Source organism: Parasteatoda tepidariorum, chromosome 6 (assembly GCF_043381705.1).
Source record: "Parasteatoda tepidariorum isolate YZ-2023 chromosome 6, CAS_Ptep_4.0, whole genome shotgun sequence".
NCBI classification, from domain to species: Eukaryota; Metazoa; Arthropoda; class Arachnida; order Araneae; family Theridiidae; genus Parasteatoda; species Parasteatoda tepidariorum.
The window spans coordinates 67,490,567-67,504,868 of NC_092209.1; the positions used below are offsets into that span (position 1 = coordinate 67,490,567).

A 14,302-nucleotide genomic window follows, 5' to 3' on the forward strand; every position below is an offset into this window, starting at 1 on the left:
CATGCATTTCGAGTGTCCATGCACCGCTGGGTCCGTCGTCTGATACGAGGTTTACTCCAACGATAGTTTTCATGTAATACCCGGATGCCCCCATGGGGGCGAGATGGGGTTAAGACTGTCCCTATCCAGGTTAGATTTTCGTTCTCCAAAAATTTACTTCTACTTTCAAGCCAGATTCTGTTAGACCATGCTTAAAATGAAATAAAATTCTTTTTCGTACACAACTTTATGTTTCCTTTTGTTATTTTTTATATAATTAACTTGTTCTCAAATTTTACAGTTTGCTCTATGGGGTGTGGTTCCAGCCGAAGACTCCAAGCGGTCACACCAATCCACAACACATTCCCCCACAACAAAGACATGGTGCTACCAGGGGCTTGGATGACCCACAACAAGAAGCCTTCACCAGTCTCGGCCAATGCTTCAGCACAAACGGATGACAGTTCGAGGATGTCAGACAATGTCCAAACGGACCTTGAACTCACTCCTATTATGTGCTGGGACACAAGAGACGTCGAAACTCAGACACCCGTAGAGCTCTTAGACGATGGATTCGATAGCCTGGATCGGATACTAGCCAAAGCAGATCAGTTTTTAAGGTTACCAACCACAAAACAGTTTCACATACCACAGCAATACGTGACGGACGTTGCAGATGCTTCAGTCCAAACGACTATTAATAGGACAGAAGTGTCTACGCAAACAGAGGTGATGTCATCTCTGGAGAGTGAGGATAAAGGGGAAAAAGAAACTGATAGTTTAGATTCTATTTTTAGTGATACCTTTACTAAAAAAGAAAAAGAGCATAATAGTAATGAAATGCCATCGAAAACGTTTTCCATTGAATCTCAAACAGAACCAATGAGTAAGGGTGAGTAGCTTCAAATTTAGCTCTCATATATCTTTTATTTTCTTTTTTTACGAAAATTTTTTTTCTCCTAGAGAATTTTAGAACTTCTTTGAGCAAAAATTATTCAGTTCATGATACACTCAATTCAATATTTAAAAATATTGTTATGACGAACTTATTCAATTCTGGAGATCCAACATCAATCCAACGCTTAAATCTGTTATGCAAAAACCATTCAGTTCTTGATGACACTGGGGAACAAATTTTCTGTTGGCTTTTATACAAATACCTGATCTTGCCTAGCTAGGGTGTGCAGATTTCAAATCTGAAATAAGTTCTGTTTATTAAGCTATATTTTTTAAAATAATATTTTTAATCTCTTTTTCGTCAAAGTATACAAGTTTAAAAACGTTATATATAAGAGGGGGTTGAGTAAATGCTTCGACTAACTTCTAGGGATGTTAGGGCACATCTCTAAGATTAAAACTGCTTAAATTCCCATGCTTGGAATTATCGTCATACGCCACTAAAAGCACTTAGCTATTAAGAACTGCTTGAAGTGCACGAAAAAACAATCCATGATATGGCAGTGTCCCTAGTGGCGTATGAAGACATTTCCGGGCATGCAGTTTTAATCCTGATAATGAGCCGTTACTACCCTAGACATTTGTCGCAACAACTTTTATGTGACCAACTGTCATATACATATAACGTTTTTAAGTTTGTACAATTTGATAAAAATAGACAAAATTATCGTTAAAAAACCATAGCTAGGAGAAAATGTTTTTTGTAGATTAGAAATTAGGGATATGAAAGTATCTGAGATCAGTTAAAAAAATCTCATGCAAGAGAAATAAAACTGTCCTTCAGTGTACTTTACTTCAATCTAACATTTATACAATATCGCTATGCGAAAAAACAGCTTCAATTTATCTCGCAAATTATCAATAGTTATACAAAAGCTTCAATAGTTATGCAACACCATTCAATTCTCGAAACCTAATACCAATCTGAATCTTAATTTTGCTATGCAAAAGACATTGAATTGTTATATCCAACTTTAATCTAACACTTAAAAATTTTATTTTGTGAAAATCATTTAATTCTTAATCACTCAATTTCTATCTCTCACTCAAACTTTAAAATAATGTAGATCATAATCTCTGATAAAACTCTTACATTTCGAAAAGAGAAAAATATCAATCTTCTTGTCTTGGCTTTTCCTAAAGCTTACATAATAATAGTTTTTCATTTAAACATTTTACAAGTAAAGCATTGAAGTGAAAGCTAGAAAATTAGGCACCGGAAATTTGAGATTTTGCCTGATGTGATATCACTTGCAATATGATTAAAAAAGTTGATGTGATATGATTGAAAGTTGATGTGATATGATTAAAAAAGTTGTGAATAACTAGTGTATTTGAAAATAATTTTAAAATATCTCCATCGAGAAAAAAATATTTAAGAAAATTAACACTTAGTTTATTGATATGTTATATAGAGGAACTAATATAACCTAAACTAATACTATAAACTGAACGAATATGTTATACAGATAAACTATATTAATTTATCTATATCCTTGCAAATATTTAAGAAAAATAACCACTTTTATAAAGGAAGAGCTTAGTGGAAGAAGGAGGTAAGTGACATTTTAATGACTATTTATATATCAGGGAGAATAACGCATAAATTATGGATATGTTTAATGAAAACATAATTGTTTTTGGTTACACTTTACTCTTAACATAAGTAATCCATATTAGTTTCGCTTGCATGATTTTTATTTCTAATCAAGAGGCAACACATAAAATAGAACAAACGATTATTAGCTCCCTCTACTAATAAATCTATAACAAAACTGTTCGGGTACCTCTTTTTTCCTTCCTCTTACCTCGATTATACCTGCTCTGAAAATGTCACTTACCTGGTTCATCCACTAAGTTCTTCAAATATCGTAATGGTGTAAATACATTGTTGTTGTACTTTACAGCGAAAGCAGCAAATACAGCCGACAGTGCAGCAGCTGGAGTTTTATACATGAATGAACTTTTATCTCCATTTGCACATTTAGAAAAAGAATTAGCTGAGCCCCTCTTTGAGGTTCGCTCGAACTATTCACAAAAAGCATCGAATGACGCAGCCCACGACAGCATCACCAAACTGCTACTAGACGTTGAGGATAGTCTCAATAAGCATGCCATTCTGGATTATGCCTTGAAAACAACACTGAGAGAGATCGGCGTGCAGACGGACAACGATCCCATAACAGATGAGGCACCAGAATACGCTGCCAGGCCACCCCCTTGCAAGAAACAGGAGATGATACCAGACATGAATGTTTTTGAAGAGGTTGACAGGCATGCTATCGAGGTATGATCTATACATGACCTTTGTTTTTTCAAACTAACTCGATTTGCTTAAAATATTCTGAGTTCATTTTAATAAGCAAAACTAGTTGGTGCGTAGCCAAATTATTAAAAAAAAAAAGAAAAAATAAGCAGTTTTCGAGCACTCAAAAAATATTTTTAAGGACTTTAAAAAAATACTATAATTAGGAAGAGTTGGAAAGTTTTTTGACAATTAACGGTTTTATCTTGCTTTAACCGTCATGTAAAAAAAGAAAAACTTTTGGCATTGTTTTTGACAATTGTCAAAAATCATGAAATTTTGAATCATGTAAAACGAATGGCACTTTCATACGCTACGGACTGACAATACGGTGACATAGATTGGGGTTGAATTAATTGTGAAAACATTGAATAGAACAATGTTTTTTTTATTTCCAATGCAGCAGGCGAAATAGACATTATCCTAACGCCGTACAGAGATCAAAAGAAAAGAAAAATACAAATACAGAAAGATATGAAATATACAAAATACAAAAACAAAAGCAAAATATCAAACACAAAAATTAAATCAAGAACTTAAATTGAACAAAAGTTCTCTGGCCTCCTAGAATCGGGAGTAGATGCAGTTCTTTGTGAGAACTGAACAGAATAGAACAATGAGAACTGTGTCTTTCTGCATAATTCGAAGAGAAAATCAACATAGTAACGGAAAATCTCATTTTGAAAAAGGGAAAATTAAGCACTTTTGAAAAGCACCCAATGAAAAAAGCACCTTTAAGGGCTTTCAAAAAACAAAAATCTAAAATAAGCACCTTTAAGCACTTTTTTAAAAGCGCTATACGCCCTGTAATTAATACCACCAGAAAAACAAGCTACACTGTAAAAAAAGTAAAAATTACGCCATAAAGTATTTGCACTTTAGGTGCATATCAACCGTGAAATCCATTTTCGTCGTAAAATATTATACCGTAATTTTTACAGCTATATTTATTTAATTAGAATGATTCAGTGATTTTATAGTAATTATCACTGTAAAAATTATGGTGTAATATTTTACTATAAATATACCGTATTACAATTATACCATAACTTTCACAGCTGTATTTAGTTAGAATGATTCAGTGATTTTATAGTAATTATCACTGTAAAAATTATGGTATAATATTCTATGATAATTATACCGTATTACGATTATACCACAACTTTCACAGCTGTATTTAGTTAGAATGATTCAGTGATTTTATAGTAATTATCACTGTAAAAATTATGGTGTAATATTTTACGATAGTTATACAGTATTACGATTATGCCATAACTTTTACAGCTATATTTAATTAGAATGATTCAGGGATTTTATGGTTATTATAACTGTAAAAATTTCGGTACTATATCAGATTTTCCATTCTGAAACATGTTAGATTTTACATGTAGATTTTACGGTAAAAGCCTGAGTGAACAGTCATATTTATTTAATAAGTGGTTTTACACTAATTATTACGGTGTATCAGGCTTTTTGTTCCGTAATATTAGGATTAAGCGATTAAGAGTATCGGCATCATGAATGCCGGTGCTTTTTACCGTGATGTGATCCACAGTGTGTTACAGTGTATAGATATCCGGTATGGTGTTCGCCTTCTCTAATCTAGTTGTTTATGCTGGTTTAAAATCTGAAAACAATTTTCCTCTATCACGTCAGGTTCTTAAGTTTTTAAAAGAAATTAATTTTCATGGAACACTGTTTAATTTTCCTCTTATACTGTTTAAGTTTTAGTAATTTAAACACTATGATAACACACTATGATAAACACAAAATTTTGCAAATTTTGATATCCGGCACAAGAATTTGACTATAAAGCATTTTACTCTTAAAATTATTATCTCTGTAAATTACTATTCTTTCTTAACCCCTTGATGATCGGTCAATTTTCAAGAAAACGGTCATAAAAGTGCCTATTTTGCCAAATACACGTACTTGATTAGTGCTGACATCTAGTTTAAAATAAACTAACTATCTACAATTACCTTAACAATATCCTGGCACTGCCATCTGGTGTGTAAAATGAGAAATAAAAAGTTTTCTGGACAAAAGAAATAAATTATTTTATTCTTATTGGCGCGTTACTACTGAAAACTCTAGCCCGAAAATTTCCCGGGAGCGAGAAACAGAGGCAAAACCTCACCTCGTCATTTTCACGGGAGCGAGGAGGAAGTTCAAAACCCCAAATCAATTTAATTTCAACGAGAGATTTGAGCTGGACAAGATAATAAATCTTTTACTAATCATTTGTAGTTGTCTATATATTCTATAAGGAAAATTTTATTATTCTTTTTATCTGTAAAAAATTGCAGTTTTATAAGTTAAAAGAACTTTTTAAAAACCTCTTACGCACAGCTTATGTTAAGCTATTGAAATCTTATAACTCCTGAGTCAATAAATTAAAGTTTGTTCAGGTGTTATTGTAGATTAGTAAATTAGTAAGAAACTGTTCAAGTAGTGAAATTCCTCAATGAAGCATAAGTTACTTAGAACTTGTCCTCGATAGTTTCGAATTATCAAGCGAGAAATGTAACTATTGATTAATTATACTAAGTCTTATTTCTAACATAATCATAAATCTCACTAAAATATATCTAATTATAACTATATCTAATAAAATTATATTGTAATTATATCCAATAATCATAAATCTAGAGACATTTAAAGCTTACATTATATGTTGCAAATTACACTGTTTTNTTAAAAGAACTTTTTAAAAACCTCTTACGCACAGTTTATGTTAAGCTATTGAAATCTTATAACTCCTGAGTCAATAAATTAAAGTTTGTTAAGGTGTTATTGTAGATTAGTAAATTAGTAAGAAACTGTTCAAGTAGTGAAATTCCTCAATGAAGCATAAGTTACTTAGAACTTGTCCTCGATAGTTTCGAATTATCAAGCGAGAAATGTAACTATTGATTAATTATACTAAGTCTTATTTCTAACATAATCATAAATCTCACTAAAATATATCTAATTATAACTATATCTAATAAAATTATATTGTAATTATATCCAATAATCATAAATCTAGAGACATTTAAAGCTTACATTATATGTTGCAAATTACACTGTTTTTCTCTATTTTATCCATGGCTTTTCCTTAATTCGTATAGGCAATGGTGTTTTTTTTTTCACAAAAGAAATTATTGATCTCATTGTATAAGATTAAACTATGTATTTTTTCCCAAAAAGAAAATGTTTCAGGAAAAATTTTAACTGTTTTTTCACTTATCAAATTAGGAAATATTTCTGAACTCTATAGTAGTAATTTTAAAAGCTAAAGATAGATTTAACGGACAATATTTCCTTTTAGCTCTGCGAATTTCAGGACATAGGAAAAATTTAAAAATCGAATGCAGTAAAAGTCTTCAATAATTTAACCACACGAATAAATATAGAATAAGATATTCATTTTCAAATTTTAAAATAAACATATAACGTACAGGTTCAATGTAATTTAAAATTTCACTCTAATTTACGCAGTTTTAAAGCAAAAATGTACGTTGCCCCTTCCTTACTAGAAGGTTTTAAGAAATGATAGAGTTACATCTAAAATAATTAAGCAATACAAGTACGAATCCAAATTAAGAATGTATTAAATTTCAACAAAATTAGATCAGTATGATTATATCTTAGATTATTGTAAAACCACTCATGTAAGTGTTTCCTTTTGATTTTTATACTCCAAATTTTTAACGTATATATTTTATTTGAAACTTTTTAGGGCAATTTTTTCAATTGATTTTAAGCTAAACTATTTTTGGGATTAAGATTACCTTATATTTGATTTAATTCTAAAATTTTACCTGCAGTAAAGAACTTGCATGAACTTTAAACCATAAAATGCCAGAGTTTATAAAATATGTGTTTATAACTACGAACAAACTCCATTAGAAATGATCAAATGAATGAACGCATAACTAAAAAAAACTGCCGAGTATTTACTTCTTCTCTTGATTCAACTATAACCAAAAATGTAAACAAAGCCCTGAATTTGTTTTTTGTTTTAGAAGTCGGCTAATTTTCGCGCAACTAAGGGGGAAAACAGTATTATGTATAAATTTAGTAGGAAGTATACTTCCCTAGGCATACAATCTATTTAAACTTTTTTATTATGCTAAAACCTATAATCTGGATTTAATACAATGTTTTAATACTTTATTCTATGACAAACAATGGGTACCAAAGAGCTATAGCTTCATTGAATATAGGGGAAACTAACGTCGATAAATCAAACTTTGTTCCATCGAAATGAAAATTAAAAGTTTGGGTTCACTTTAAATTTCAACCTAAAGTCGTTGCAAGATCTGATTTGTAACAGTGTATAAAATTGTTAATTTCAAATTTAAAAATAGTTAAACAACACTATAATAAATCTAGTTTAATTTTCTGTAAATAAAATTAGAGATTGTTTTGACTGCCTAAACTTACACGAATAATTGCAGAATTTACATAATATAAAGATATTAAGATTTAAACAATGAGTAAGAGATTTGATCAGAGATGAGTCAGAGGTATTATGATAAAATTATCAAGTTTTACCACGCTTACCAAAATTTATCGATTATTGTAAAACCATACTTCATTGTTAATCTTACCAAAATTATAACCAAAACACTTCGCTGAAAGCTATACCGAATTATTTGGTGTTCCCATATAGAGCCAGAAATACGGTAAGTTTTTCTATTCTGGTAGTTTTGACCATATTTTTTTCTCAGTGAAAGGTACTACAAGGTATTTTACTTTAAAACAGTATAAAATGTTTATTTTAAATGGATGGCAAATTTCAATTATAAATACACTCGTGTTGGGTGAAATATTGCAGCGAAAAATGTATATGTTTTTAAAGGCTGTCTTTAAGTTGTAAATCACTACCTTCGGAGCAAAAAAATAAAAATGTGCTGAGTGTCTTGAGCTACAATACTTGTTTCTTACATTTATGCAACAATCACCATGATGTATTTAATCTTTTACAACTAAATTCTGATAAATTAAACAAAGCAATATGGAAAAATATTGTAATCTGACCTTATTAAAAAGGAATCGAAACTACTATTTTGCATTTACAGGCACCAGAATCAGCAAAATCTTCCCTTCGAAATCTGGTGAATTACTTGTCTGCTGCGGCAGAAACTGAGCTTCTCAAAGTGCGAGCCTTTTTTAGGTGGATTTCTAATAACATTACGTGAGTACAATCATTTCTTTACAATAACATTTCTTTAACTGTATACGTCACGAAGATCTGCAAAAAAAATCTTTCAGACTATTTTCTGCTTTGCCAAAGAGGGCAATTTCTGAAAAGCAAATATGAAATTTAACAAAACTCATGAGAATTTTGTTGTAATGACATTTATGAATTTAAACAGAATGATATTTGTAGGGCATATTTGAAACGACTAGCTAAACACATTAGACCTATTCTACCTTAAGCCAATTGGCAGCAGAGTTAGAGGTCATCTAAAACTTCGAGGACTCCATAAACCAATACTAATACTAACACTAAAACCTATACCAACTGGCAGCCGAGTTAGAGGCCATCTAAAACTTCGAAGTTTGGGCACCATAAACCAATATGAATTTCAAAACCATTAAGGTATTGATCTGGTAAGTTCTGAGGTAATAGAGAATACACGGAGAACTGCTTGGAAGAGGGCCAAGGCCCACCTAAGTGGTTGTGCCGATGATGATGATACGTTACAAGTAGGATGAAATAGAAACACAATTATGAATCTACATCTTGAATTTATACTTCATTGTAATTAGAATGAAATTTCCTTTAAGGTAGATAACACATTTTTTATTTGTAAGGGAATGTGTTAAATTAGCACAAGTGAAAGATTTACATCTAAATTTTTATCAACACAAAGAGATATACAATCTTATAATGAGGTAAACTTTTATGGTGTTTATTCTATTGCGACACTTTGAGTTATCCTTCTAAAAAACGAATTTATTTTGAGTTCGCTACTTATAAAGCCATACACTTATTTTTTACCGATCAATGACAACTTTATTGTCAAATAGAATCAGTAATCAATCATCATCAATCATTATTTAACAACTATTATTTAAAATTTTGAAGAATAGCTAATATTTTTTAGAACTTGGAAAAACATCAATAAATGGAAATATATTATAATAAAATATTTATAGATACACCAGTATATGGTTACTATCGAAATGTCTGTATTAAGCTGTTTAAACTAAATAAACTTTTGATAGGAATTATATTTACGAGATTTTATTTAATATAATGAAATCTCTTAAAAGGGGCTATTTCTCTCTTTACATCAAAAACATATAAGAGAGACTATCGCTGTTTTTCGTCACATTTTAGAAATTGCTGTTACATCAATTTGCTGTGCAACAGCAAATTAATGCAACCAATTGATGATGAAATTAGAAAGGAGTGTCGAAAAATGTACAGGAAGTGCGATGGAGAAAAATTTAACGAATGGATTTAATAATTGTTAACTGTTAAACTTGTGTTAAAAGTATTATGCGAGCTGCTCTGCAGTTCGTAAAAATACAACGGAGTGAATATTTTTCAAATCCAAAAAAACTATTTCATTTTGTTACGATTAATATACTAACAAATGTTCTGGCACAAAATTATAATAAATATATATTTCATTAATAAAAGGATCTTTGTTTTAAAAAATATTGTTTTTTAAAAGAACAATAAGCAAAGGAGAATGAGAGGTAACTCTGTTAACAGAGCAAGTTGAGGTCGGAACCTCCTACTTTAAAGAATTTTTCAATTTGGCATACAAATACTACTTTATTAATATTTGCAGTTATTAATTTAGCGAAGAAAAAGAATTATATAGAAGTATTTGCCTAAACAAATGTTTAAGAAACATTGAAGTCGTAATTTGCAACAAGCAACAAAGCAAACTAGTAATATTTTCCTACATGTTGAAATCTTTTAAAATATTAATAGTTTGCTTTGGCAATCTGATTTGAATTTTGACTTCAAAATATGCACACACGGTAAAAAAGGGTTTCTTGAAATTGTACAAAAATGTACTAAAATAACTCCAAAACAAATAACATTCGAATTCTAAATCTCTTTGTATTCAAATGTGTAACTGTATTTAAATTTGTTCTCATTTTTGAGTAAATGCACTATTTCAAAAGTGCAAAGAGGGGAAAATGTGCCAGAGGCTGCCGGCAGAATTTCTCCGGGATCATAGTTGGATGCTTTAACCACTATAGTTGTACAATCCAAGGAGAGTTAGGAAGTTTTGTATAGTGGTAATCGCAATGAGAAATTATTAGATATTAATTTCCAAATGCAATGTTACAAAGGGTTGAAATTCGGAAACTTTGACCCCAATATAGTCAAGAGACTAATAATTTTAATTTCGCTTTTTGCTTATTTCTCTATATCTTAAAGACTTTTAAACGATGGAGATCCTTGGTTTAAATCCTACGTCAACGAACATCTCTCTCACGTTTCTGTCCTTCTATATGTATGTGGAATAAAGGGGGTGAAGAGAGGGTTTTAAATAAAGCAAAAATAAGCTACATCTTCTGTTGGCGTCCTACTCGAGCCAGACATTCCAACTGATTCCATCTACAAGGTGTACAAGTAAGATTAATGTAAATGTAAGTGTCCTTGATGTCACGTGATTGGGATGGTTGCTTCGTGGATTTGTATTCCACATGTATTTTGTTCAAAAATGCATACATGCTGTTTCAATTTTGATTATATGGGATTTAAATCGAATATAATTTGTTTCGGAGTTATTTTGACACATTTTTTTATTTAAATTTGAGGAACCCTTAGCTACATTGCAACTTTTATGAAATTCTTCTACGTTTAACGATTTATATTTTATTTTGATCCATTAAAATTCATTATTTATTTTCAGTTATGATTGGAAATACATGGATGTGAAACTAAGTGCAGATCAAGTACTACAACAAGGGGAAGGAGTATGTAAAGATTATTGTAAACTCTTCGGTGAAATGTGCAAGTAAGTTAACCATTTGCATCATATCAAAATGTATAACAAATCAAAACTGAAGTTCTTTTAACTGCCCATATTTAAATTTATCAATGCTGTAATGGGGGCCGGGATATACAGGTTGGTATGTTATTGAGCCCATGTCCAAGAGGCCGTGAGTTCGATCCCCGCCGGCCTAAGACTCCCGGAGGAGTAAATGGTTAAATCTGTCGGGTCAAATCAAGACTTCCGTGTCTAGTGTTTCCATACTTCTTCAAATCATACCTCTGGTGGTACTGAATTGGAGATTGATCGTTCACTGTTTCAGGCAAAAATTACGATCTGTGGATGTATGAATGGGTCTGCCCTTTAAACGAGCTGCGATATATGTGTGTGGCAAAAGTTGAATTCTGGGCCATAGGTGGTGCCACTGGAAAACAAGAAGCAGTGCCCCCTTTCCCTTAATTCCGTACATCAACAACAACAATGATATAATCCATAGTGGGTTTTCATTTTTTTTCTTCAAATGGCAGGCACTGAACTTTTTTCTTCGCCTTAGAAGATGCCGGAATTGCTACTCATTTTACGTTACCCAGTGGGCACCTGTGAACCAAATCACGGAGGCGAGCAACATTACCCACACCACACTGCCACAAACCCGTTCATAGGGTGGGCCACATTCACACATCACACACAACAGAGGACAACACAAAGAAAGAAACATCCATGCCCAGAGCGGGATTCGAACCCGCAGCCACTGGCTTCGTAGTCAGGCGCGCTAACCGCTCGGCCACCTGGCCGGCAGTGGGTTTTCATTAAAACGTATATTTCGCTAACCAACTTAATTTTTAAATAATAATTATTAGAAAAGGCTTAAATAAATTTATTCTAGCTGGGATCTAATAAAAACAAACGAAGTTTTTGTTTCGATTTCTATTTTGATTATCTTTATAGCAATCGTTGTTTTAATGCTATAAAGTTCATTCAGAAAGTTCACATGAAATCTGTGAATGTTTCCAGTTATAGGGTTAAACTCATATTTATAATAATGACTCCTTTGAAACCAGCAACTGTTTTTAAAACTGTTATTGAGAATCATCAGAGTGCAAAGATACATGTAGAATTGCGGTGGGATTCGAGCGCGTCATCTCCACGTTTTAAAGCCAACTGTGAGCATAGCAATAAATGGAGGTGTTCCTTTTTCTAGTGTAAAGCTTTTAATACTCTCTAGCAAACAAAGTCTAAAATAATAGATATTAGTTTTTATTAATTTCATGCAGATATAAGAGATATTGCTTATTTAAGGAGAATAATGATTAGTGACTTGTTTATCTAATAAGAATAGTAATTTTATACTATAAAGTTCGTTACAAAGAAGAACTGAGATATCCTTTGGATACATTGTTGAGACTTGGCACTTTCAGTTAGCGTATCGCACGTTCAAGTACGTAAATGCACGTCAAGCACGTTCAGTTACTGCACAATAGCCTCGGTTGTTTTCTAAAAATGGTGTAGATTTAATTGCCTTCCACACTGGTTAAGTTCTATCTTCTGTTTAAATGTATCGTTACAGTGCAATATCCAATCAGTCGATGATTACTTTACGCGTGAGCAGTTGGAGGAGTTTACAAAGGAAAGTCGTGCAAAATCTCTTTAATAGTCAAGAAAGTTGTAATATGAATTTCTCCGAGGTATTAATTACTTACTTTGGTTTGTATCTACCATATGAACTTCGCATCTTCAAAAACAAAAAGTAAAATCTCACTAATAAATTCTTCAGACATTCAAATTCATATCGTTGAGGACAGCATTTAATGCAATAATTTTTTTCCCTCAAACGCACCAAAAATGAATCTTAATCTTTCTTTCTTAAATTTAGTAAATAAGTTATTGTTATTGCGAGCATTCTCCACGAAAATTATTTGATTAAAAATTACATTCGCTTTAAAATTATACAAATTCGAAGTAACAGTCGACTTGCTTCAAACTTTAAAAAACAGGCGCTCATTTTCAGGACTTGCCAGACATAAATGAGAAGAAACATAAGTGACTTGAATAAACTTGAACAAGTAGCTTACGATAAGGTTACCAACGAAAAATTAGAAATATAAAGCTTCTCAGCCACTGTGGTTTTTATCGTTCTATTTTTCATCTTTTTTTCTCTCTCGGGTACTGTGGTTCTTTTACTTTGTTCCTCACTTTTATTGTTTATTTTTTTGTTGGAAACGTTGCGTTTGTATATATATAATACAAACGTAACAAATCTTATAAACACATTTATTTCTTCTCACTCACGTTTGACAAGTCATAAAAATGAGCCCCTGTTCTCGAGCGCTTGAAACATGTAGAATCTTCCTTCCAATTTGTATATTTTTGAAGTTTTTTTATCAAGTAGTATCTTACCGCTTCAGTTTCTTGGAATTATTTATTTAACTTTCCGTGAATATTTCATGAATATATGAAGAAATGAATCTCCTTAAATTACTTTAGATCATCTAAATGCAACAAGTTAAAAAAGGAGTAGCATGTAATAAAAGAAAATTCAATAGACACTTCCTCTTTTTCACATCACGCAAAATGTACTACGTCACGCAGGCCACGCTTAGCAACAGCATATGTAAATAGCGGTCATTGATCTGACCGGAAGTGGAGTAAAATAGTGCCAAGAGAATTTGTAATTAGTAAAACTAGCACTGACTTAAGTTCTATTTTTAAACATGCTTCAGGACTTGATAGTTCTAAATTTCATTGACCTAGTATGAAGAATAGTTAAAGTACGTTTAATAACGAAAGGCTTGTGATTTAAAATGTAAGCACTTAGATATACAATTGCAGAAATGGGACATCTTTGATTGTCATTTATGACCTAAATTGTAACAATTGATGTATGTACAGAAAAAAGTAAAAGGTTGCTTCATTGTAAGCTACATGTAGAAATTTACGTTAAAAAAAACGTAAAGTGTTCGGAAACTTTTAACTAGAAAATATTGATTTAAAATACATTTAATATCACTGCCGATTATTCCAGAATGCGAAATACAAGACAATTTAGTTCAAATTAATTAAAGAATTTAAAAAAATAGAATTAAAAAGGAGATACACAGAGTTA

General features: G+C 31.4%; 1 protein-coding gene across 1 annotated transcript in view; it reads left to right on the forward strand.

The window, feature by feature from the left end:
* Positions 1-14,302, forward strand: part of LOC107453715 (kyphoscoliosis peptidase) — a 70,622-nt gene that overhangs the window by 40,137 nt on the left and 16,183 nt on the right. The window contains exons 2-5 of the mRNA XM_043041874.2: positions 281-871; positions 2,844-3,223; positions 8,311-8,426; positions 11,119-11,223. Of these exons, the coding sequence (XP_042897808.1) occupies positions 289-871; positions 2,844-3,223; positions 8,311-8,426; positions 11,119-11,223 (1,184 nt within the window). The 5' untranslated portion in view covers positions 281-288. The remainder of the gene's footprint in view (positions 1-280; positions 872-2,843; positions 3,224-8,310; positions 8,427-11,118; positions 11,224-14,302) is intronic.